Source organism: Fusarium keratoplasticum, chromosome 1 (assembly GCF_025433545.1).
Source record: "Fusarium keratoplasticum isolate Fu6.1 chromosome 1, whole genome shotgun sequence".
Classification (NCBI taxonomy): Eukaryota; Fungi; Ascomycota; class Sordariomycetes; order Hypocreales; family Nectriaceae; genus Fusarium; species Fusarium keratoplasticum.
Genome location: NC_070529.1, coordinates 5,383,378 through 5,408,855, shown reverse-complemented (window position 1 = coordinate 5,408,855; position 25,478 = coordinate 5,383,378). Strand labels below are relative to the sequence as shown.

The 25,478-nt window shown below is 54.2% G+C and overlaps 7 protein-coding genes across 7 annotated transcripts; 3 read left to right on the top strand and 4 right to left on the bottom strand.

The window, feature by feature from the left end:
- Nucleotides 1-2,925: 2,925 nt before the first annotated feature.
- On the top strand, nt 2,926-5,220 carry NCS57_00161000 (uncharacterized protein; the record flags this gene model as incomplete). The annotated part of the gene is made up of 1 exon (XM_053051669.1): nt 2,926-5,220. The coding sequence occupies one exon, from the start codon at nt 2,926-2,928 to the stop codon at nt 5,218-5,220; it is 2,295 nt and encodes a 764-aa protein (XP_052920184.1).
- A 1,155-nt stretch (nt 5,221-6,375) lies between these two features.
- NCS57_00160900 (uncharacterized protein) lies at nt 6,376-8,827 on the top strand (the record flags this gene model as incomplete). The annotated part of the gene is made up of 5 exons (XM_053051668.1): nt 6,376-6,827; nt 7,075-7,306; nt 7,385-7,486; nt 7,532-8,097; nt 8,221-8,827. 5 exons carry the CDS (start codon nt 6,376-6,378, stop codon nt 8,825-8,827), a joined length of 1,959 nt encoding a protein of 652 aa, XP_052920183.1.
- A 635-nt stretch (nt 8,828-9,462) lies between these two features.
- On the top strand, nt 9,463-9,723 carry NCS57_00160800 (uncharacterized protein; the record flags this gene model as incomplete). The annotated part of the gene is made up of 1 exon (XM_053051667.1): nt 9,463-9,723. One exon carries the CDS (start codon nt 9,463-9,465, stop codon nt 9,721-9,723), a length of 261 nt encoding a protein of 86 aa, XP_052920182.1.
- Nucleotides 9,724-10,115: 392 nt separating this feature from the next.
- NCS57_00160700 (Metallophos domain-containing protein) lies at nt 10,116-12,285 on the bottom strand (the record flags this gene model as incomplete). The annotated part of the gene is made up of 2 exons (XM_053051666.1): nt 10,116-11,885; nt 11,968-12,285. 2 exons carry the CDS (start codon nt 12,283-12,285, stop codon nt 10,116-10,118), a joined length of 2,088 nt encoding a protein of 695 aa, XP_052920181.1.
- An 887-nt stretch (nt 12,286-13,172) lies between these two features.
- NCS57_00160600 (uncharacterized protein) lies at nt 13,173-18,274 on the bottom strand (the record flags this gene model as incomplete). Its single annotated transcript, XM_053051665.1, has 3 exons — nt 13,173-14,661; nt 14,711-16,130; nt 16,180-18,274. 3 exons carry the CDS (start codon nt 18,272-18,274, stop codon nt 13,173-13,175), a joined length of 5,004 nt encoding a protein of 1,667 aa, XP_052920180.1.
- Nucleotides 18,275-19,869: 1,595 nt separating this feature from the next.
- NCS57_00160500 (uncharacterized protein) lies at nt 19,870-20,511 on the bottom strand (the record flags this gene model as incomplete). The annotated part of the gene is made up of 3 exons (XM_053051664.1): nt 19,870-20,109; nt 20,156-20,281; nt 20,335-20,511. The coding sequence occupies 3 exons, from the start codon at nt 20,509-20,511 to the stop codon at nt 19,870-19,872; spliced, it is 543 nt and encodes a 180-aa protein (XP_052920179.1).
- Nucleotides 20,512-22,296: 1,785 nt separating this feature from the next.
- NCS57_00160400 (uncharacterized protein) lies at nt 22,297-23,888 on the bottom strand (the record flags this gene model as incomplete). The annotated part of the gene is made up of 3 exons (XM_053051663.1): nt 22,297-23,054; nt 23,113-23,501; nt 23,713-23,888. 3 exons carry the CDS (start codon nt 23,886-23,888, stop codon nt 22,297-22,299), a joined length of 1,323 nt encoding a protein of 440 aa, XP_052920178.1.
- Nucleotides 23,889-25,478: the final 1,590 nt, after the last annotated feature.

Here is a 25,478-nt window from a genome sequence, read left to right as displayed (position 1 = left end):
GGCGGTGCCTCGAGGCACGATGATGGATGAGGACTCGTCTTTCAAGACGAGACGGCAAATACTTTACGCAACGCAACAACGACACTGAATGATTACGACACAAGGGAGGGAAGAAGACTTTGTTTGGACTCGATATACGGAACATACAGCATGCGGTTTGGAAATATTTGGGACGACCTTGTTACAGGTTGGGAGTATTGAGATGGATTCTGGAGATGAGGGCTCGGGCAAGGCATATGAGAGCAGATACTTAATAAGGCACATGGTTTACTGTTACTTGCTTCACGTTGATTGCAAATATGGGCTCGCAGTAATGAAATCAGATCATGCATCACTTCAACGGCCGTTCCTCACCTGGGCATGCGAACTACACAACTGGGTCGATGTCTTGTACCCAACAATGCGGGTTGAGTATTACAAGGTTACTCTTGCTAACGCTTATTTACGGCATGGTATATACGAACAAGTTCGTATGAACACCTTGGAACCGAAATGTGTCAGAACTGCTGCAACTGGCCATGTTTGGAGCAAAGTAGCAACCCCTGGAGCCTACAGTTGACCTGTCGCTTCATTCTGAAACAATGAATTTTATCTACACCGAATATACCCGATAACAAATGGTCATTCCCACCTATCAATGACCCATAGTCATTGCACTTAGGAAATGAACATATGGGTATGGTGTCCCTGGCAATATCTACCGAAGATATCAAGAAACTCGACCCTCAACAACCACCTCACAGACCACGCACTCGCCACGTGAAATACAACGTTTTCTAACCTATACAAAGACCAAGCCTGACTTTGAGCGAGATACCCAAAATTAGAATGTCTTCGTATCGACTGTCGAAGAGACATCCTTGAACGAGTCCCCGCCGACCCCGCGCGGGACGGACGCGACCGCAGATTCCTACGCAGCTCTCGCGTGTTTTGGTCGAAACGGGTATGGGTGTTCAGGTGAGGATGGGTACCTTTGATAAAGTGTGTACAGCCTGAAGTAGAGGGGAGTAATATATTCATCTGCCGACATATGTTCAAGTGTTGCGTGCAGGGAGGAGGGGCTGTGATGTTCTTGGGTCCCGGGAAGATGGCGTGGTTTGCAATGAACCTTTATGCAAATGATGAAATTAACGCAAGGAATAAAGAAGTCAGAGTCGTTATAGCTTGTACTTTACCGGTAATTGGACGTCTTCTGCTGATTCGTCCAGCGTTGGTGGCATACATATGTGTAAGTGCTAGCTGTGACATTGGTGAACTGGCAATGATGCAAGGTCATGTCCATCTTTATAGGGCGCTTACTGATAGGCCAAAAGCCAAACATGAACATACTAGACGTCTCATATCTAAATTACTCCGTCAAGAATTCAGTGTCTGGTAGTGACATGTGCAGGATTTGTCCAGCGAGGTGCACAGTGTTGAGGACATCTAACACAGTATCACGCACTGCCACGCTCAACAGCTGACGCCCCATCCTTCTGACGATTCAACCTTGACATGAGGATCAGGATTGCATCTTATACAGCTTGAACACTTCAACTATGATTCCTTCCATGCGCAAACTCGGCATTATTTGCTTCTTCCTTCGTGCGGCATAAGGATCAATCCTTCTTGCACCAATGCGCCCTTTCGGACATGGCTGACGAGGACAGTATGAATTTGGTCTTACGGGCCTTTGCAGAGCCTTCTCGTCTCAGGTCATGGTGTTTGCTGCAGGAGACCGAGTCCGAGCAACATGGATCGACCGAGTAACATGGATCGACTGCCGAGTCCTCGCTCTGGCCATCAGTGCACGCGGGAGAGCATCGTTCCCGCACTCCACCCAGCCAAGGCCAGCTCCAGGGCCGTCGGTAGATAACCGTCGCCAGGACCAGCCCGCTCGAAGCGACGGGTCATATATCGAATTGGCCCTTTGGGTAACGCAAAGGGAAAGGTTGGGAATTGGGTCACCCAGAACGGCTGGGACCTGAACGTCAGCCTCAGGGCTCTCGCAGCTGCAGTGTTCCGGTGGTGATGGTGGTGATACAGCCTGGCAGGGCGCACCACGCGGCTGGCAGTTGGATCTTCCTCTTACGACCTCGAGATGCAGCCTGCCGTGTCTCATTGCTTTGCTCCTCTTGCTGAAGCCGGCCAGAAGACGCTACTGTCACGCTATAGACTGCCATAGCCTCGAGTCGTACCCGTACCCGGTGTCCAAGATTGCCTCCGGGTATCGACCCTATCCATGCTGGATCTTCTATCTTTGGGCCTCGAACATGAACCAACGACGTGCTGAACGGCTGGGCTGGGTGTGGAGCTCGAAACGTCGCACAAAGAATACGAAGGCCTGAGTAGATGGGCCTGAATAGCATCAGCCACATGGAGTCTGAGCCAATGGGCGCACTACCAAGAACCCGGCATATGTGAGCATCAGTTTGCCTGCTTGCAGCTTGCGGTGGGCATTGCCTTGCACTCTCCACCCAACTCAGCACAGCAGGACTGATCCCGGCGTGCATCTGGAATCTGGACCAACAACATGCCATGATGGGTCGCAAGCGGCATACAGCGGGCATCACGGCAACGGGGCAACAGAGGGTCGAGATACAGAGAGACTACATGGTCGCACCGTATGCGTATGCGTCACGAGGTATTTGATTTGCCCTGTCCTACGCCAGATCATCATGGTGATTCAAATTGCTTGCAGACGCAGCTCACTTTGGTTTGGCTTCCGTATCCGGGCCCGCTGAACTCTGTCGCCGTCTGATCGAGCCTTCGAATCCGGCGACTCGGAACTGAACTGCATGGAAGACGGGTGCTACAAACTCACTTCAGCTCCCCCTCCCTTTTTACTCTCGCTTGCCTTACTTCAGGGCCATGTGAAACCTTTTCTCGGCCTCTTGTTCGTTTCATCTTCTTCAGGCGTCTGCGCTGTGCGCCAGACCATCCATCATGTTGAACCGTCCGGGCTTCTTGATTCGACGACTTATAACCCCCCAACGGTCGCAGCAGCCCAGGGAGAGGCAGCGCGAGGGCAACGACAACGACAATGACAATGGAAATGACGACAACGATTTTACTGATTCTTGTGAGGAACTGAGTTCCTGCTGCGCCAAGAAGTCGACGCAAAGAAAGACGAGGGCCACAAAGTCACGGCTGCCCATCCCCAAGAAGAAGCCTCCCGCGGCGGCGCCAATCACCATACAAGGGATACACAGCGTCCATCGCATCTCGCATCCAGTGCCTCCTCCCCCAGCTCACCGCAGTCAGTCCGTCTCGACAGTCTCCCTTCGCAGCTGTGAGGGGCAGCGAGCTGCTGCCCTTGACGCTCTCACGGGCAATGTTCCCGCAAATAGAAGGGCTGCATCCGGCCTTTGTCTGGCAGAGGCACAGCACGGCCGAGCCCACTCACATTCCTCACGGCATGGACCGTACGCGCAACCTCCTCGCTCCAGGAATGGGCGCCCCAGTCCTGCCAGTAGCGATGCACACCTCTACAGAGATTCGCCGCGGGCCCCAACGACTGTTTCTTTGTCTGACCACAGCGCTGATCGCAACGAGGTTGGGCCAACCGACAGCCTGACCTCGCGCAGCAGATATGGCAGTCAAAGCTCGGGCGAGTCATCAGACACTGTCGACCGCCTGATCCGCGAGACGGATGAAGCCTTCATAGCTGTTGGCTCCGCACTTCGAGATGCACGACATGCCTCGCAAGGTTCTGCGCTGCTGCACACGCCCCCATCACCGCCGTCACCACCTTCACCGCCTGGACTTCCTGCGCTTCACAAACACTCAAAGTCGATGCCTCTACCGACGGGTTTCCCAAGGCATCCCAGATGGAGGGAGGAATCATCGTCGTCTCCGTCCCCACGATCATCACCCGACAGACGGGCCTCGGTGAAGAAACCTCAAAGAAAGAAGAATCATCACCAACACGGTGGCCATAGTTTCTCGAAATCACCAATCCGAGCGCCACGATGGACCCTGTCGGAGAATGTGACAGACATTCTAACGGGCCAGCGTTTCAGGCGGATTGAGGCCGATGAGATGCTAACACCCGATCGCATTGAGGCGTTAAGAAGGAAGAGGGAAGAAGCGCAACAATTGGACGAAGAGCGCCTGAAACATCGATACTCGAGCGACTCGGTCCGCAGTCTGGCATCAGATAACTCCGAGACAGACGTCGAACCATTCCATCTCGACGAACTGGCATCTCGGATTGGAGCGAGCGCTGTGGGGAACTCTGCGGCCTCTGCTCGGACAGCATCTCCCTCGCTGACCCCTGATTTGGATCGTGGAAACCAAAACTTTTCGAAACAAGAGGGAGCGACGGGGGATGATGAGTCCATCAAGAGCGTCAAGGATAAAACGGAAGCTGTGGAAACTTCAGTCACACCTCAACTACCACCAAAGAACCCTGCACGATTCGGAGTAGAGCCTCTACGAAAGCTCCCATCAATACCTGAAGTCATGGTAACGACGCCTGATAACACACAGCTGGAGCCGTCGACGAGCCGACAAAGCCTTGACAAGACGGACCTCAAGGCAGAAGAGAATGACGAGTTCTTTTACCTCAAGAGCACGCCATTCACGCTCACAAAACCTTCATTCCGTCATGGTCCCATCGCATTCGCAAAGTCCGAGATGGTCAAGGGGATCAAGACAATGGACGACACGCTAGACTGGACAGCGTTCCAGATGGCGATTCTGGGAGGAGCTGGAGACTTACTGCAGGACATGTCCAACGAAGAAGACATGAAGCAGGTCGAAGAGATCACGTCGTGGTTCGAATCGTTCGGGTTCGAGACGTACGGAACGCTGGTGCCCGAGGACGTGCCGTCGATGCGGTCCTCGTCCCGCAGCACGGTATCGTCAACGCCGTCAACCATCGACACGGACATTGACCTGCCGATCCCGGTGGGTGCTGAGTTTCCTTCCGGGTTCTGGAACGCCCCGGCCCCCAGCGACGCCCTGGACATGGACAAGAAGGCTAAGTTCTTTAACAGCACAGGGCTAAAGCGATGGGTGGGCGAAGGTCGCCCCAAGCGCCCTTCGTCGCACAGCTCGGTGGAAAGCTTACCACCGAGCCCGATGATGCCGCTCGTGGTTCATATGGCCGATGGCGAAGACGATACTACTACCACGGAGACGGTACCGATGGGATATAATCTGGGGCACGACCTGGGCGACTTTTTGCGGTGGGAGGCGGAATATGTGTGTGCTTCTGGGTTTAGCACGTCACCTTGAGGGTTTGACTTGCGTCCATTCTTTTGGTTTTGGTTACTTATTATTGATACCTTTGTGTTCTTTTTTGTTGGAGGAGGGTTGGCGTTTGCATGAGATGAATCTACGGATACCAAACGCATAGGAGGCGCTTGAAAGCATTTGAAGCAAGGAAGGAAGAGGAGGAAGGGACATGAGACCTTATGGCCAGACATGTTGATACGATATATAATGCAGATAGACGAATGAAAAGAAGATGATGTTTATTGATGAGCCTCAAGATGCTTCGGGTGCAGGTAAGCAGGCCAGGGCGTCAAGTCTGGCAGGAGATTCTACAATCCAAGCAATGAAAAGAAGCCATCCATGGTATCTCAGTAATATCAGCAAAAAGAATAAGAGATTCGCCATAAGAATAAGGTATAAGAAGGACATCCCTCATAGATCAAAGTAATAAATCTAATAAGAATATCCTTCCAACTTACTTTTTTTCTTACCTTCTTCTTCTCTCTCTTAAAGCTTAGTAGCGTTAAGGTATAGAGACTAACGGGAACAGCACACGGGTTTGTCAGGGGTTGAGCTGCAAGCCTGATGAACAGGGGCATCTATGGCCCCATTGGATCCTGACCTCCCTCAGTCTCTGGAAAAGGTAAGGCGCACCGGTTGGCTTCGATCAGTTGAAACAGGTATGACAGCCAGAAGAACCAATCCCCAGCCGGGTGAGGTCAAGAGCCAAGGGGGTCCAGAGATGCCCCTGTTTATCTCACAATTCCGGATGGTTTGGTCAACTCAATCATCCATTCACATCCTTCTAAGCCCCTCCACTACTGCAGGTACGGGCAATGGGGGCTGCCGCCTGACAGCAAGGCTCAGCTCGTTGCTAACTTCAACCTGCATTGAAGCAAAACCGCTGTGATGACTGTGAAGTGTTTGCCAGTCCTTAAAGACTCGGCTCAGTTTCCCTTCTCTTAGCTCCTTTCTCATTCATTTTCACTCGTTATTCTTCCTTCCTTCCCCTCTTTACTTGCTGTCGCTTTCTTGTTCTCAACTGTCTCTACTACCTGCTTTGTCTTTCAACACCCGGTCTTTCCCTCTCAACTCCTCTCTACCTTGGGAACGCTTTCCCACCTGTTGCACGCAAGCAACGACAACCTTCGTTTTGATTCAATTTGTGCTGGCACAATGTACACCAGACGTCATCCCTCTTCCTCTTCATTTGAATCTCTATATTGTCCGCCCCGGGCAGACGAGTACATCAGACCGGACAAGACCGGACCTCGCGGCATATCCTCCTCTCCAAGAGCAGTCAGGCTGGAGCAGCAGCAGTGGGATGACTTCAAGCCGGGCAAGCGCCTCAACGGCATAGGCGAGAACAAGATAGCCATCCTACTTTGGGTTCTCTTTGCCGCGGCAACAACGGCTAGCTGGATCCTCCTGTACACCCTCCAGCCGAACGAGGCCGCCGAGTATGGCTTCAAGACGATGGCCAGCGATACGTGCAAGCACTTCAAGTTGCGTACCAACACCACGGGCATGTACCTGTTCGCTCTCAACATCGACACTACCGCCGTGGCCTTCATCGCCTCCTGCTTCCGGAACGGCCTCCTGGCACCGAGCCCTGGTGCATACCAGGGGTCCAGGGGGGCTCTATTTGGGCATCGAGTCGGTCAGGGGATTCCGCCAGGCCAGCTTGCGTCGCCAGGTCATGTACGGAGTGCTGCTACTCGCATCACTGCCTCTGTACTACTTGCAGGTTGTTGCCCCGCTGCTCTTGAGGCATTGTAGCTCACAAACCGTCAGGTCCAACAGTCTCGTCTCGACAAAGTACTCTGCGTAAAACGCCTACGAGGTCCTCGTGTCCACCACCTTTTTCGAAGGCAGGCCCTTTGACCTGGCCGGCATCAACATGACACGCTACGACTCCCTCAAGGAGACGCCGACCATGCCGCCATCCGACCTCCAGTGGCCGGCCGAGTACGGCGCGTCCAACGCTCTCAACAGCTCGCTTGCCCGCCTGCAACGGGAGCCGACGCTCTGGAAGGACCTCTCTCGCGCTGACTGCGTCAAGCAGTACAACGACGCCGTTTATACTCGGTACCGGACGCTTGTACTGGTGACCGACTATGGCAGCGACAGCAACAGCTCCAACTCGGCCCTGGCTGCCACGGTTCTCTCTGGCTGACGGCTCAAGTCGGCCTCGTCCTCGCTCATCGCCCTGTGTCCCGACTCGTATCTGGAGGCGTACAACGGCACGATACACCCACCCGAGACGTTGTTTCTGACTCTAGACAAGGTAATTGCGGCTCCCAAGAACGTGACATTCCTGTCCCCAACCTAGGCCCGCGAGTGGGTGACCAACCGATCACTCTCGGCCGACGTTTCGCCAACCCGGACCCTGGAGCGCCGACGGGCGCCGCTCGTGCGTCCGACCGACACATTCAACCCAATGCCGGGCCGGGACCTGTGCTACCATTACTGGTCCGACGACGACCGGTGGATGCCGGACACCCTCATCTACCGCGTGCCGCAATACCCTCTGCAGTACTGCCTCGCCGAGCCCGTCAAGACACAGCGCATGTGCCAGGTGGTGTACAGCCCGCGCGTCCTCTTCATCCTATCCGTGTTCCTCACCTTCCTGTTCACCATCGTCTCCATCGCCCTTCATCTGCGGTGCGCGCGGGAGGGGCTCTACAGCAGGGAGGATGCGAGTGAGTACTTCCGCCACAAGAAGTGCCGTCCGCGCTGGTCGGAGAAATTCTACGGCAAGCATGGCGGCGGTTCGAGGTCATTCCACCACCGCCGCATGCCATGGCACCTCTTCTTCTTCAGTACAGTTGTGTTCACCTACGTTTTCGTCCTCTGGGGCGTTGGGGGGATCGGCGGATATTATCCCTCTGGCCCTGGGTGAGTAGCATTCTAGAAAAACAAATGAAACAGCGCTGACAAAAGAGGTTACAAAAGAGATGAGACCTAGTTCTTCAATGTTAGTTTCAGCCCCATGTGGCCTCTTCACTCTGTACTGACTAGAGTCCAGGCCCTCACCTTAAACAAGGCTCTCCACATCGTCTTTGAGGTGCAGTTTTACTTCGAAGATGTCGACGTCCGCAAGCGCTTCTTTCGGGTCACACCGGACGTGGACTACCAGGATGCGGGGAAGAAGAGCTGGGTACAGAAGAAGCTGAGGAAGATAGGTGAGTTCTTAGAGAGCAGACAGACCTACCTCAAGTTGTCCCTCGCGGTGCGGTCGTTCCTGATACACACGGTATATGAGCTCATCTTCATCTCGCAGCTGATGGGCGCGGCGCCGCTGGAGGAGGCGGCCGGCACACTCACGGGGTCCAAGCCCCTAGCCTTCATCACGCTCGGCGTGCCGGGCTTTAACGAGCGCTCCGTCGATCTCATCGCCGGCCTCATCATCTTCAACTGGCTCGTCTTTGTCGGCCTCCCGTCGGCTCTGCTGGACGCCATCTTCTATGCCACGGCTGGCCGCCCCGTCGATGAGAAGGAACACGTCATGGCCCCCTCGACCATGTTATTCAGCATCGTTCGGTTAGTGATGGGTACTTGTTGGGATCTGAGCTTTGGGTGGGTACACTTGTACAAATGTTGTCGCCGTTCGAAGTATTATCCTTAAGTTGGGTTGGGTTATCTGGGGTCGACGGCGTTGATGGGAACGTGCAGTCAAGGACCGCATAGGTCTGAGTTGAGTTCAGAATATGGGAATCGAGGGTTTGGGAATCCCGGAGTCTAGGAGTCCTAGGAGTACCAGGTTGGCATTGGTGTGAATCCTAGGAGGTAATGCCGCCATTTGTAAATGAGATGTTACGACTATGCATGAGGATCTGGTTAGCTGTTCTTGTTGATAAGTGCTTTTTTTTTAATATACAATTTGGTGGTCAGTTGATGGATATAGTAGATGAATGAAAAGAAGACGACGTTTGATGATGATGTTGTTTCTATACATGTCATGATAAACTTCATAGTGAATGGATGTTTGGTGCCGAGGTACGTACTTTAAACTACGGGGAAGACGAGGCCCCACTTCTTGTTTATCGATCTCAGCCTCACAACAACCTTGCACTCACTCACTCACTCACTCACATCCATCTCATCAGTATCGACAACTTGGAACAGACAAAAACAACTACTATTCTTTTCTAAAACCAACCCATAAAAGAATACTCAACACGTGTGACCCATCGAAAACACACGTTCCACCACAACCTTTATCCCCAAAGAATATCCCTTTGTTTCTATTCCCAGACAAAGATGCTCCGCCGTCCTGCCACAACACTCACCATTACGTCCGAAGACGTAGCCGCCTACGAAGACCGGCGCGCAAGAGAGGCTCTCGTCGCGGCGCAGCAGGCTCGAAGGGCTGCCGCGGTGGCTGCCGCTCAAGCTCAGGCACAGCAACAGCAGCAGGAGGCGGATATGGAGGGTGTGGATCGCGTCTTGCAGGAGAGAGAGAGGGAGGGCGAGATTAGGAGGGCGAGGGATGAGAGAATTGGTGTTGGCAGGAGGAGATGATTTCTCTGGAAAGATGGATTGTTGCCTTGAAGGTGGCAAAAGGTATGGGCTCAAGTTATTCTTTTGATACACTACTTTCATGTTAACACATTTCAGGAGTAGCAACACCATCTGATGAACCCAAGTCATGACTTTTTAATTATTCTCTATTGATTAAATGTACATATAAAAAAACAGCTCGGCGTGAGCGACATGTCGGCCGTCAAAAACAACAGCTCTACCCAACCCCCCTTCCCTTCCACCTCTTTTTTTTCTTTCTCCCCAGTACGAGAAATGTCTGTGATTACTTACATACAAAGACGAGGACAAAGAACACGCCCTTTTCCCAATGCAGCCCAGCAAAAAAAACATAAGGATCCTAATACACGTGTGCGAATGCAATGCATGACCGCCTAGTTGAGATAAACCCAGAACAACACCGCCATCCATGCCACACGCCATGTCGTCGTCCACAGCTCGCGTCCAACCACGCTGAGAGCCTTTCTACCACCAACACGCCTCTCCTGGGTCCCCGCGTCAAAGAGACTGGTGTCAAGATGGATCCGCGGCCCGCCGTCGGCTCCCCATCCCCAACGCTTGGCATTCCGGCCTCCGCCCGCTCCGCGCCGCGCTTGCCACCGGGGCGAGGCTGAAGGCGCGGGAGACTTGCTCCGGGCGTTGCGTGGCGCTGCGGCAGAGAGCCGCGAGGGGAGATGGTGCGCCGACGTGCCTGACGACGATGTTGTGCGCGAAGGAAAGGCCTCAGGAGGATCCATCTTGTCCTTATACAGAGGTAGGACGGTTGAGGCGGATTGCTTCTCAGGCTCAAGGGCGAAAGGTGTGAGTGAGAGGGCGGGAACGAGGAATGCCCGAACGGTTAGGAGGACGAGGGTGACGATGAGAAAGACGATATACTCCATATAGGTATGGAACTGGTTGGGCAAAAGGCACAGATGCGTCTGAATCGTCTGTTCTGGCGCTCCTGGAAGAGGCTTGCCCTTAGCATCAACAGGGTTGTACAAGCTGACCATAAGGAAACCAGGCGTGGGGACGCCCATGGCCATGCTCATACTCTTGACCGTGATTTCGCGAACGTTCTCCTTCGCATCTGAGTGCACCACCTCGCAGTAGTCGTGGTCGTCTCCAGAAAAGACGTGCTTGACGTTGCCAATGCTCTTCACCAACTTGACCGAATCAGCCTCGTTGAGCACGTTCTGATACTGGTATCCTCCCACGACGCTGATAGCATTCGGTTCGTCAGGGATAACCGGCCCCTTTTGTCCCTTGGGAGGCTTCGCCGGGGGCCAATGCTCGCGTTTCGGCCCGCAAGGGGTGCCAGGCGCACGATACAATGGGACGTGAGTAAGAAGAATCGTAGGAAAGTCGGGTCCCTGAGAAGCCGCCTCAGTATCAACAGCACGACCCCAGGTAGGATTCGACTTGTCCAGTTCCTCGACATCATGCGGGTAATGCAGTCCCCCCTGAAGATCATGCCAATGGCGCAACTCCTCTTCCACAGCCTTCCGCTTCGTGACCTTGACGCCCTCCAGAAATTCGTTTACGGGCCCGTAAATCGGCCTCAGATCGTGCTGGTTCTTGTACTCGGAGGTGTCTGCGCTCAGAGAAACCGAGTCGACCGACACGATGGTGTGGTTTCCGACAACATCCACGCGATTCACATCGCCAAAGAATGCGCTGAAGCGATCCCGCACTGGAACCTGAACCTGAGCGCCAAAACCCAAGTCATGATTACCTGGAAGACTGGCGACAAGCTTTCGCCCGCGCTGCCAGGATCCAGGCACCTCGCCGCCCTTGTTCCAGCTGTCGAGGAAAATATCCCCGAATCGCTCATACTCTTGCAGCCAAAAGTCGTCTCCGTATTTGTTGTGCCATGTCTGGACCCATTTCTTCTCGTCCTTGGAACGTCCCCGTCCCCATTTCGGATCGACAAAGTTGCCCTTGCTCGTCTTCCACTCGCGGCCGCCGTCGAAAAGGTCGCCGAGGAAGAATACGCTGTCCGGGTGCAGCCGATGCTGCATCGCGCCATAGCCGCGCTTGAGGTAGTTGTCGGTTATGAGCACCGTCAGGGGGTTTAGAGGCCATGGTCGGCCGGGGTAGGAATGCGGATCGATAAGTTGAGGGTCGGCAACGAAGACGAGGTGGTGAGGTTTCGCATCTTTCGGCTGTAGTGCTGTTAGTCGACCTTTCCTTGAGCTCGAATCGCACATTTCTCGTCGCGGACCACCTCCTTTGGTGTAAACATACCCATTTCTCCCAATGATCCCAATCGCAGTTGGCCACCTTCCCATCAAACACCCACCTCTCCCCATAGAGCAGCACAAAGACCCAAAACACGACCAGCACATGCGGGAAGCTCAGCAGCCGGCGAGACGTGAGGTTGCGACGCACTTGGTGCGCTACCCTCCTGCCCGCCGCGATGGCCATCCTCCGCCACGGACCGACGGCCCACCGGCCTACCTGGTGGCCTATCTGCTTTGCGTTGAGCCAGAGCACCTCGGCTACCGACAGGTCGTTGAAGTTGATCTTGGCGTTGGGGCGATACTGGTAGTGGCGACCCGACATGATGGCGCCATGCCCTTGCGCTGGCAGAGCGGCTCCTCAAGCTCGTGCCTGTATTTGTGTTCAAGCCCGTACGTATCTTGTGTGTTGAAACGTCGTGGTTCGTAGAATGTCGTGGGCTGTCGTCTCGGCCCAGTGGATTGATCGACGATCCGGGGAACAAGAGCCCCTTGAAGCAACAGCACAGCGGTATTCTCGTCAAAGAGTATCTCGTCTCGCGGTTTTCGCACACAATTCGAAAATCGCCGTAGTCGTCGCAAATGTCGCACGTATTGTGATTCAAAATCTTGTTTTGTAAAAGAATGTCAACAGGAAAAGTTTGTTTTCAAAGACAGTTTTTGTCGCCTGTTGTCAAGTTGGAAGCAAGGAAGGAAGCTCCTCAGTCGCAGCAGCCACTCAAAGCTGGCGGGCCACGACGGTCAAAAGTGGATTGCTTGTTCCTTCCTTGAGCTCTGCTGCGCCGCGTGACGAGCCTTGATTGGTCAAACTTTGTCTCCGGCCACGGCTGCGAATTTCCGGGGCATGGTGCGCCTCTCGGGGGGCTTGATTAGCGCTGCGACCCCGCTATCCAGGGGTGCCTAGCGCCCAAAACTGCACGTCTTCAGGGGCACAGGCGATGGGACAGGAACTCGGCCGATGATCTCAAGAAACAAGAGAGACCGCTCATGTTCGTATTCATACGCGTACGAGAATGCAATTAAATCCAAGCCGAAACTTTATAGCCCTTTTTTCCCAATGCCAATCATCTGCTATGATGCTACAAAATGCTCATGCATATGATGCCTCAAGTCCCAAACTCCGTCCAAATGCCATCCAAATATGAGGCATGGATGCCAATGTATATGCGAATGCACATAAAGAAATCAAAAATCAAAACAATCCTGGTCAGACTACCTTCGACGATAGTCGTCATCATAGTCATCACCCTCATCAGTATAGTCATCGTCTTCCGGCGGAGGAGGAGGCTCCTTCTTCTCCTTCTTCCGGAAACTCAGCAGCCTCTTGAAACCGCTTGGCTGTGCTGGCGCCGGCGCCGGCTCCGCTTCTGGCTCCGGCTCCGGCTCCGGCTCTGCGGCCTGTCCTCCTTCATCATCATCATCGGCGTTATAATCGTAAAATAGCTTCGGCACCAGCAGTCGGTACGTCTTGGTGATGCCCGCCGGATCCTTGGGGTTGATCTCGACATTCAGGCAGATATCCAAGCCGCCCTCCAGGTCAACGGCATACTTATCTGCCTCCTTCATCTGCTTTGTGGATAGGCCTGTTGGCGTCCTGTAGAAAGGACGGGTTGGAGGCAAGGTGCTCACATCGTTGCGGGAGTGCGACATTGCCCTCGATCCAATGGTCTGCGTGCGGCGAGGCTGAGCCATGAAGTACGAGTCGTCACCGTCCGAATACTCGTCATAGGCTGCTCCACCTCGGATGCCTGAAGGACGCGCTCGTTGAGGAGACTCATCCCAATACTGCTCGTCGTCGTCGTATCTATCATCGTCTCCCCAAGTACCGTTGATGCCGCCATCATCAGCAGCGCGACGCTGACTAGGCCGTCGACCAAAGCTAAAGAAGCCTGCCTTCTTGGGTTCGGCTGGACCACCGCCAACAGACATGGACCTCGTGAGCTTGGCCTTGGGAGGTCGCTCTGAGTTGGTTGAGTTGCGGCGTGATAGACTGCGGAACAGGCCACCGCCACCTCCTCGCGTGACTGGAGGCCGGGATCCGCGGACCGAATCTCTCGAAACCTCCGGTGGTGTATCCGTCGACTTGCTCCTGGACAAGGACAGTCTCCGGAACAGACCGCCTCCCTGGGGCTTGGCTGGTGGGGGGCTCGGGGTTCTCTCAGGCGACAGAGGCGGTGTCGGAGGTGGTGTGCTTCCCGGCGCCCATTCGCGAATTGAACACCAGTTTCGGTGGGGGAGGAGGTGTTTGTTATTTCTCGGCTTTCCGTCTACTCCTTGTTGGAAAATGGGAATCATATCCTCATCGGTCTGCTTGTCGAAGTGGTGGACCTTGTTCCTCTTGTTCAGCACATCGGCCAGCATGTCAGGCGGCGGCGTGTTGGCAATGGCCGAGGAGATGATGTTGGGCATGTATCGAGGGTCCTTGTGCTTGGCAAGTCCCAGCTTGGGGTTGGAGTAGAACTGTCCAACAGCTGCAAGATGGACATCACCGCTCAGAATGGTGACTCGAAGCGACTTGTCGATGGCGAGATCTTGCAAGTCTTCGATAACAACACTTCGCTCCTGCTTGTGGTTCTTGGCGGTCCAGTGGTCGTTCAGGTCGTCCAAAACCTCGACTCCTCCGTCAATGTTGTTCAGAGCCTTTCCAAACATGCCAGTTCGTCCAAGGGCCTTGACAGGGTCCATAAGCCTCGAGGTCAAACTATCATCTCGTTAGTATCAGTCATTCAACGTCATCAAGGGTAACTTACATATTCTCGAGCCAAACCAATCTGGGGTAGGCGATGGGAATGCCCAGGAGCACCAGCAGATGCTCAACCTGTCCACGTCGCACTTCGGCATAGAGACGGTTCATGATCTTCTCCCATGTCTGGTCCGAGATAACGTCGTGTTCTGTCCTTTCCATACGGCAGTCCACAGCTAGCAGAGCCACTCTCGAGCCCACAGACATGAACAGACTGCGGCCGAGCTCGCCAATAAACGGACCGGGCTCAGAACCAAGGATCCAGCTCGGCTCAGAGCTCTCTGTCTCATCCATGATGGACTGGTGCTGGAACAGCATGTAGTACTTGAAAGCAACAGCTCCCAGACCACTGAAAACAGGCGACTTCATGTCATGATGAGGGTAGGAGCCATATCCATCGAAGATGTCGTGGTCGTCGTACATGTTGACCATTGGGATCTGCGAGTTGGCAAGGCCAAACAGTCCCTGGGAGAACCACATACAGTAACGCTCAAGGTAGAACTTTTCCATCTCATCTTGCATCTCAGGAGTGAAGGCAGTGGTGTGCTTGTGAACTGTGTTCTTGATGCTGAGCCACTCCTTGAAGAGTTCACATTCGTCGGCGACACAATCGTTGTAGATCTGGTCACCACCGCCAATCATGAGATGGAAAGGCCGCGTCTGGTGGTTGTTCAACACGTCGCGCCACATAGGGTCAGGGCCGCTCAGCTCATCAGGCTTCACGCTGAGGCTGAAGCCATTGCAGCTGTAGAACATCATGTTCATGGTCTCGCCTGCTGCAGGGACCCAGAAGCCCGTGGCAGGTCCGCGATTGATGCGGTAAGCGATCCGTTGCTGCTTCTCGCGCAGCTCAACCTCAATGTTGAACCGCCAGAAGGTGTATCCCCGTTCAGCATGAAGCCGGAATCCTCTGACGTCCTTGTACTTTTGAACCTTCTCGCCGTCGATACCCACGCGCTTTCTGCGGCTGGCAAAGGATCCAGGAAGATCCTTGGCGCCATCAGGGGGGAGCACGTCAGGAGGGCTACGGCTCTGCTCGAAGAGACCCTCATCAGTCTCGTCACGAGACAGATCCTTTGCTTCCTCGAGATGCTCCACGGGGCGCACGTAGAGGGTTTCTCCTCTACGGCCCACCTTGGGGTGGCCAGCAATGGGATCGACATATTCAGGGGACAGATCACCCTTGACGCGATGAGGAGGAGGGGGCAGCAGCTCAATATCCTGGACAAAGAGTCGAAGCGTAGGCGCAATCTCGTAGGAAGAGTCGGCATCTTCTGTGACAATCATGACACTGCCTCGCCACATCTCGCGTTCTGAGAGAGGGCCACCCCTCTGGGACCTGTTGGGGGTCTTTTCCCGTCGAATACCACAGTATCTCAACAGCGGTCCACACTTCAGGAACAACGGGGGCTTGAATCGAGTAGGAGCTGAGACCGAGTCAGTACTATTCAGTAACCAGGAAGTAAGTGAACTCACCATTCTCGTCGTATTCACCGTCAAAGGCCTCGGCCTTTCGTGGTCGAGCAGCATAACCGTGACTCTTAGTCCGGTTATCCTGCTCCCACCAGGCCTTGTTCACATCTGGCTCGGAAACATGGGCGACATCCTTGATTTCCAGGAGCGGCCCAGCAAGACTGCCGACGGTGCCCTTCTTCCACTCATCGAGCCATTGAGGTGGCAGATACAGGCCATCACCAGGGGCCATCTCCTCGCGAGGCTTGAAGATCATGTTTGAGATCTTGTGAGAATGCGAATCATCGTCTGAGTAGTCGCTATCAGCCCTCTCATGCTTTCTGCGGGCGGCCGCCTGGTTCTCGGCGTGAGCACCATCATCCACCTCCTTCTTGCTAACTGTCTTGCTACGAATAGGTGGTGGGGCGTATTCCTCGTCAGATGCGTACTCGGCCCTTGGGATGGGTTCAGTAACACGTCTCCTGATGCGCTGGTCATCGCCGGGCATGGGAATGTGATGGCGGTCTGGTCTGACGTCCATAGAAGGCCTCCGTGCCTCGGGTGGGTTAGGAGGGAGGTCCTTATCCCGTCTATACCGGCTAGTGGGCTGTCGGGTCACTGGGACAATATCTTCTGGTTCATAGTAGTCATCTTCGTCATCATGGGTTGGGGGTTGGTGCTTCAAGACGGGGGCTACTACAGGAGCAGCATGTGCTTCGGATGCCACCCTGCGGTGGTAGGTGTGATCTGCTGGAGGCTGCTTCTTTAGTTTGTTGCTGCCGCTTCGTGTCAAAGAGAATCCCCCACTTGACGCAGGGGGTTGCGCCGCTTCTGGGAGAGCAACGTGGTCTCGTGCAGCTCGTTCTCGGAAGCTGAGGTTGCGCTTAGGAATACCGGAATCCAATTTCGCGTGCCTAGGTGCTGGGTGAACTTCCTCGGGTTCCAGTAGTGCGCCGGAACTATAATGTTGCGCCTCCTCTGGTGGGTGTTGTGTAAGAGGGCCTCGATGACGACTCGAGCTCTCCTTCTGAACGGGAACTTCGGGAGGCGGCTCGCGGTACGTCTCTCTGGGTGCTTCCCTTGGGGCTTCTTGTGGAATTTCCCTGGAATAGTCTCTTGGAGCGTCGCGGGGGATGTCCCTAGGTGCTTCTCTAGGTGCCTCTCTGTGAATTTCTCTGGGCACTTCTCTGGATACCTCTCTGTGCGCCGGGCGTTGCGCCACGGCAATTGGAGCCGCAGCCGCTGAGGGACGCCTCTCACCGTAGGCTACAGATGGTTTTCGTTCATGGGTCCGTGGTTGCTGGCCGGCGGGCTGCTTTCCGGCCCTCAATGCCTGTCTTTCTCTGGCTCGTCGTTCGGCGGCTTCGACTCGGGCGCGTTTTTCCTCCTTGGTGATGCTGTCGAGCGTCAGCTCAAGCCTTTGGAGGGGCGATCGGTCGTCTGCGAGGTACTTTTTGTGACGTCCTGAGCTACCGCCAGTGGTTGCCCTCCTGGATATCTGGTCGTATGCGCTGGCGCTGGAGTCCCGCCTTGCGAGGTCTGCTTGCGCTCGGTCAGATTGCTGGTATTCTCGGGCCCTCTGAGAGGACTTTTGGTAGTCGTCGTTGTCCATGTCGTCAGGCTGCAGGGACGCGCCGCCGTACGGTTGTGGCGGTGCCGGTGCGCCTGCTGCGGTGTAGGTATAAGGAAGACCTCCGTTGCCGTAGGGGTGCCGATAGCTCACGGGAGGACCGCGAGGAACCTCTGGGGCAGCTGGGAGGATGGGCGACAGGTCGCCGTCTTCGTCTTCCTCGTCTTGTTGACGGCTTGGGCGGCGAGGTCTTCTGCTGTCGGAAGGCTCTCCAGGTCCTTGTCGGTAGGAAGGCGGTCTGGGTGCTAGTCCTTGAGGCGCAAAGCTTGCAGCAGAGGGCGAGTCGTGTGGACTAAAGGTAGATTCGGAGGGAGCCTCGGTGTTCTGGGTCTGTATAGAAGCACGATTTGATCTGCGAACTGGGGGAACGTCGAAAGAAGATCTGCGGTCAGCATTATAGGTATAGTCGTCCGACTCAGACCTGCGGCGTGCGTGGCCGGCCTGGGCGACCTTTGGGCCGGGCAGTTGGCCCCAGTATGGCGTCGACATTGAGGCTGACTACTGGGTATCGAGGACAGGGCTAGCAGCTTGATTGGACGGCGCGTGAGAGACAAGAGGCAGAAAAAAAGATTGGATGGAGAGAAGATGGCGGCGTCGGCTCGCGCGTGCGCACAGTCGGAGGCGGGTAACTAGGCTTGAGGCCTGGTTCTGGTCCCGTCTGGCTGTGGGAGCGAAGCTTGGTGGTTTAGGTGCTAGCTTGGACGGACGGATACTGGAGGCAGTCTAGAGATGGACTCCGTCGGATGGAGTTTGACTGGACAGCGGGGCGCGGCGTCTAGGGCTCATGCGAGCTGCCGGGCTAACTAGCCAATGCCTTGCAGGTTATGGCGACGTTGGCGGAGGCGATGGACCCGACTGACCGAGGGAAGGAAAGAATTTTTCCTGGCGTCTCAGGATGATGAGTTGGGGAGAGAAAAGGACGAGGTTGACGAGGGAAGGGAAGAGGTCCATGTATCGAAGCTAGGCCGTTCCATGGGCCGACAGCTGGTTCACACCAACCAGGAACTGCCTGGGAACCGCCCAAGCCCAAGCTACAGGGGTCATTCTGCCGCCGAGGAGCTGCTACGGGGACCTGTTCACACCCTGCAAGAGGCCCTGGTTCATCATGGGCTTTTTTTCCCAGCCTCGAGGTCATGGATTGCTCGGCTGTTGCAAACCCTCGGCGTTTCCTCCTACAAATGTATACACTTTACACCGAGCACGTAGCATCAAAGAGATCAGCCAAGGAACCATGGGCACTAGCATGGGTCTCAAACTCGCCTGGCTAGAAGCAATTTTTCTTTTCCTTGGATTTCAGGCTGGGGATCGCCAGGCTGACCAGGCTGTGCTGAGAATCAAGCAGGCTGGGGGCGGGGCGGCGTCACCATCTTCTAGTTAGCTACGCTCCGGGACCCAAAAATGCGGGTGGCTGGCACACGGAGCCACGGAACGGGCCCGGGTCCAGTTCAGGCAAGACATGGGCACGACGGGAGGCGGGAGGCTGCAAGGAACGGATAGCGACTGCAACAATGTCACGGCGAATGGACTTGACGGCAATTCATTCATGATTGTACGGATACGGTGTAGCAGGGCAAATCTGGAAACAATGGAGATGCGACCTCATGCTGCATGCCCTCATGTACGACAGTTACAGCTGAGCCAATGTCTGGCAGCTGACATTCCCGATCAAGTCCCCTAATGCATCCAGGCCGTTGGCGCGAGCGGACGGGATGGCCCGGCCGAACTCTGTCTTGACTGACACCCATCATTCACATATTCACACATTCACTCAAGATCCATTGCAACAATGACAATGTGTCAAGAGACCAGGCGAGGACAGAACAAGGCAATTCTTCAATTGCCGAACCTTGCTTGTCGTTTAATTACTCCGTTGCACACATTACAAAGGGTCGGGCTGTCATCATGCCCAACCACCTCTATTGAAAAAGCCACTCAGCCATCACTGCATGCGGTCACCCGTGGCCGTCAAGGGCTTGTTTGATTGATGGACCGTTTTGACTCCTGCCGCAGGGCACAGCTCGTATTGCGCAGTCGCCGATAAACTTTCTGTCAAGACGACGCCCATGCCCACCCCGTCAACTCAATCAAGGCCTGGGCGCAGTAGCAGCATACTGAGCCTTCGCCGTCTTGATGGCTTCTTCCAGGCGCTCCTTCTGGTCGTCCGAGCAGTTGTCGAGCCTGCTGTTGAGCTCGCCCTGAAACTTGGTCATCTCCTTCTCGTAGGCGCCAATGGCATTGCCAATCGATGGGGTGAGGGGGAATTGGCTGATGCGCTCGGCCTTGTCACCAAGCCGCATGATGAGGCTCCCCTGCGTGTACCTCGTCTAGAAAACGTTAGATTCACCACGACGAAAGTTTACAGATATATACTCTGTGCAGTGACCGGCAAATCTCTTTTTGTTCATCCTCGCTAAAGTCTCCCGCTTCGGCATCCACGTTCGCCTCGTTAATCTCAGAGATACCTTGGTACAGTTTGAAAGTCGCGACAAATAGGTCCTACTGCCTCTTGGAGACAATTCTTCTTCATTCATGGGCTGAGTTCAACACACATGAACGCTAGAGGCGTCGTATCCAAGGACCGGCATACGGTCAATGGCAGTCCTGAGATCGTCTGAAAGCGATGAGATCTCGTCAAAGTCGTCGAATGTCTTCTCCGGAGACGGCGCCGCAGAGATGGTTGACGCCCCGAGGGCCGCAACGAGGGGAGCGGGCTTTGTGATGTACATTTTGTCGAATGGATAAGACTTGGTGATGTCGAGTTGAATAGGTTGATGAAGACTAAATAATACGATGTCGACGTTGCCTTTTATAACAGAGTTCATGGCATTGAAGCTCGTATATCGATCCAACGGGAGATGGACGTCCGATTCAGTGGATATGTCTCTTATTCAGATTCCCGTGTCTTCGATCTTAGCCAAAGGACCTAATTCTTCGATGCTACCATTCCGCACTCTGGGGCAGGTACAGGATCCGCAACGGGAAGAACGTTGGCATCATGACGCCCTGGTGGCGATGAAGCCGCTCCCTTGCACACGATGATGGCCTGAGAGCGAGCCTGCCTTAATTGAAGTCAGTGCATCAGTAAATAAATAGCATAGGTATTGCTCAACGCTTCTGACGGTTAAAGTGTCCGACGTTACAAACCTATTCTAAAGACGTAACTCTGTCACTTGTGTAAACCCCATCATCCATCCGTGTAGTCACACGTCGATCAGGGTCCTTCACTGCCACGATGACGGAACAAAATCCCCGCCTATACTACGGAAACTTGACGGAACAAGGGCAAGAATGAGCTGAGCGGGGGATCCGAGACACGCGCCTCGACGTGATGAATCTGCGACATCAAATCCACTATAACTGAGAACTTCCCCCCTCCGCATCTGACTGGACCCCCACGATGCGAGAGTAGCATCAGCAGGCATGCAGCCGTCGAGGGACGATCCGCATCCTCTCCACGAAACACGGGATGAGTGAGGGGCCGTGGAATTGTCCCTTGTCTCCTCTTCTTGACTCAGATCTTGTCAAAAGTTGCAAAAGCTGGAGCTATCAAGTATGCCGGGCCACTACTGCGGGTTGTGGGCATGTAGATGCCTCGCAAGTGTTGTTCGCCAAGTACACACACAGTCGAGAGTTTGCTGGGCATTGAGATGAGAGCAGCCGGTGTCAATCTGCATCAGTCAGGTAGCCACCGCTCGACAACATGCAGAAATGAGGGGAAGTCAAAGCAACCAACAGCCCGTACATGTCGTCGTCTTGACGCCGGTGTTAGTAATATCTTATCAGATCCTACTGATCTTCTCCACCCATGCAGGAATCACACCCAACGGCAGTTACGATAATCTCAATGGACGTGAGCTCCTGCCAGATGCCGGTTGACAGCCACCTCAAAGCCACGCCACATGAAGTACCTCCTTCACACTCCAGATATCATCACAGTCTTCAAACAAACACAAAAAAATCACAAAAAATGTATAAAAGCCAAAAAGAAAGCTGATGGGCACTGGGAGGTTGCTCCCGCCAGGGCTTGAACCTGAGACCTTCGCATCACCGATATTACAGTGTAAACTGAAGTATTAGTACGACGCTCTAACCAACTGAGCTACGGAAGCCAATCAGCTGTGGCGAATCTGGTGTTTCGCCGTTGTTTTTCCGCTTCCAGGAATGAGATTATACAGGTGCGACTTCCGAACATGGAAGAACTTGACTCAAGGTTTTCCTGAGATCCCAGGTGTCATGAGCATGGGCGTCAACCCCCATGCTCACCTGGTGTGCATTTCTTTAGATCTTCGTGGGTGGCCTCAACTGCCTAGCTCGCATGACCTCGTTCCAACCACGAAAAAATCTCCATGTTGATGCAGGTTGGGAACCATCAGCCCATCATTTTGATGCGGTATCCGCTTAAAACCATTCTATTCATGATACCCAAACTCCATTAATCCACCGATTCCGATCTATCCATAAGAAAACAAACATGCAACCCCCCACGCTCAGTACCAGGACCCCACCTCCCATCAAGTTTTGGTCGGGTCTGGTTCTACTATGCTCGGCCGCGGGTAGACCCAGGACCGGGTTCCCTCCCATGCTCGATGTCCTGAAGGGGTCAGGAAAACCCACAGACAGAGCAACACGAGCAGCATGATGACAATAGCTGCACCCCGAGGCATGCAGACTTGTTCCCTCAGACGGCGGATATACTCGGGAAGACTCACGAATACCCTTTTCTCGTCTGAGTCTAGCTGCAGTCCCTCGTAGTATACCACGTGGGCTTGCAATATCTTGCAGGACGTCGTGCCTGGTGTCCCGATGGATTTTGAGACGTCCTTGTCCCGAGTAATCTCTGGCGTGACCGAGATTTTGACCCGGGCTCTCGAATTCAAGACCGGGGCGCCTGGCCTCCGCTTCCGAAGTCGCTCTTGATACCGCTGCGCCGCCGCCTTGGAAGATATGTAAGCCTCCTGGCAGAGATTTATTTGGCTCAAACCGAATGGCTCTCCTGGCTGGACCCAGTTGAACGAGAAGATCGCTGGTACCATGCTTATGTGTACATTGATCCACCCCGCGTAAGCAATCACGTCGTGGAGGGCCTGGTGCAGCTTGCGAACGGGAGTCGGTTGATGACCTTGGAACTCTGCGGCGTAGGCATAAGCCGGTAGCAGGAGAGCCAAGGTTTGGGCGCAGAGTTCGTCAACCCTATTCCAAAAGCAAGGAGGAATCTGTCCTATAAGATACATCCTGTTCATGTGAGCTCGGAGCTTGGTACGTTTGAATCCTATGGCTGATGTCAGCTTGGTGTTCTCTGAATGTGGTGTCACTGTCACGCAACACACCTTCTGCATCCCTGAGCGCAGTATCGAACGAGTCCAGCAACTTCTCATGCTCCGAATCAGCGCCAAAAAGCAAACACGACAAAACCTTGGTCTCGAGAACCTTGAAAATGATGGCTGTGAGAAGGCATGTCCGCTCCGCCTTGTCACTAAGTAACCTCCCCCACTTCCCAGCCCGTACATCAGGATGTGCAACAAGTTTGACGTATTGGAGAAACTCGTTCGAGTACTCTCTCAGCCAAGGGGACACTTTGGGTGCCTGGGCATTGTCCCTCGGACAAAATACCCTTTGGACGAGAGAGTAAACATTCTTTAAGAGTGTGTTGAAGTGGCTCTCATAGAACTCGTCTGGCAAGTCTTGACCAACGAGACTGAAATCGAGGGCAAGACGGCTGGGAGAAAACGACCTGAACTCCTTCATCTCAGGGTGTACAATAATGACAGTCCAATGAATATCCTATTCCGAATTTGATTGCTCAGATGCGATGTTTGTGGTGATAATTGGTGAAGCATACGACGGGTATAAGTGATGATTGGACAAAGGGGCTTAGGCAAAATGAGTGACAGAAGATGATCGCATTGGCGTCAATAGTTTATCGGAACGAGGAAGATCTGAAAGATGAAGATGTTGTTGATCTCTGGGGGAGAGCGGCGAGAAAGGTGAAGCCAGAGCTTATCATCAAGAGCGAGCTGCTTCGGTTCTTGCTCTTGGGGGTGGTCTCCTTTGTCTTGGAGACATCCTTCTCAAAGGAGGTGTTGGCTCGAGTATCAGGCTCCATGGCGGCGGCGAGGTTGGACAAGTAGAATAAAGAAGCAGTTGTGGCAGCAATTCTAGGCAAGGGGATCAAAGAAGCTCGAGGTGGTGTGGTGAGTGCTGGTCTTCTTTGTCCATGGGCGATGGCAGTCTATTATAAGTGCGCCATGTGCTTGCTACAGTACGTAGTATGGAGCCCAACTCCAGATGAAGTGAAGACCCGGCATGCCAATCCTGGTCAGCACGCTGATCGTGCAGGTCTCGGAAGATGGTCCCTGAGGGGCTCAATCAAAGACACAAAGGGCTGTGAGGGTGGGATGGAATGGAGTTTGAGACGCGTCGACATTCCAGAAAGGCATAGCCAGTGCCTGAGCCATGCATGAGAGCGTGGACGTGGATGATCATTGGGAGCACTCGCTGGTGCAAAATACGTAATGCGGCGGGTGCGCACCAGTTGTCACTCGATTCGCGGGACAATGTGGGACAAGGGAGACCAATAGGCCAACATGGGAATTCCGCCCTGTCTTGACCCGCGCCGGCTGTGAATGGTGCAGGTGCTGCTTGAGTGGGTGAATTCGAGGCTTAATTGCTGGCTTTGAGCTTGGGATCGACGCCCTTGACGCCTCATTCAAGGGAGAGTGACGCAGCGAATGTTGGTTGTCGACACAAGTTGGCACAAGTTGGTCAGAAGAGGGCAGCTGACTGGTCGGAGACAATTGTGTGAAACCGCCTTTGCCGTTTGTATCTCAGCCTACCTTTTTCCTTTTGTCCTTTTGTCCTCTTGTCCCCACGCCGACATGGACGGGCGTGATACTGTCTGTTGTGCCGCCGGCATCTCCGGCTATGGGGGGTAAGAAATGTCTAGATTCCGGTATGCATGCGAAATGGTGCGAGGCACGAACGACCGGAACAAAAGAGCGTGGGTTGAGCCGTTTTGAGGTGGAGGCGAGGATGGGGGTCACCACGTTGGATGACTTGAAAGCCATGACAGCGCATGAGGCACAAGAAGCGCGTGAAACACGAAATGGGCGCAGCAACTGGTAACCGTGAGCGCTTCTCCGTGACATGGGCTCACTCTTGCGAGCGGCACATGCCTTGATGCTGCTACGAATCCTCGTGACAGGGAATCCTGCTGCATCTTGTAGTCGAGTTACATCAAGCGTCTGAGGCCCCAAGACTAGCCTAGTAGTAGGCAGTGAGCCAACCAACCTTGGTGTTGGCATGGAGGAATCTCTCGGGTCGCATTATCGCGACATAAGGGGAAAAGGTGAGATTGGTCCTCGTGACGGCCTGTCAATGTCTGTGTCCTTGGATCAAAGGGGAAAAGAGTCCGGTCTTGGTGGTGTATCAATCGAGAATGCCCGGCGTGAAAGAAACGTAGCCGAGTATCAAAGATAGGATTGTCCCTGCGAGGCCTCGGCTAATTGAACAAAGTCGGATGAAACGAGTTTGACAACCCTGGGATGAAGGAGGAGAAGCTCTGCCTTTGCTTCATCTTCATCCACCTCCAGCTAGCACAGCACCTGCCGCTACCCACGACCTGGTCGGTAGCTCCCGTCAGTTCAATGCAGGCACCTGTCTGATCGACGGGAGAGGCTCTGACAAGGAGTTTCCC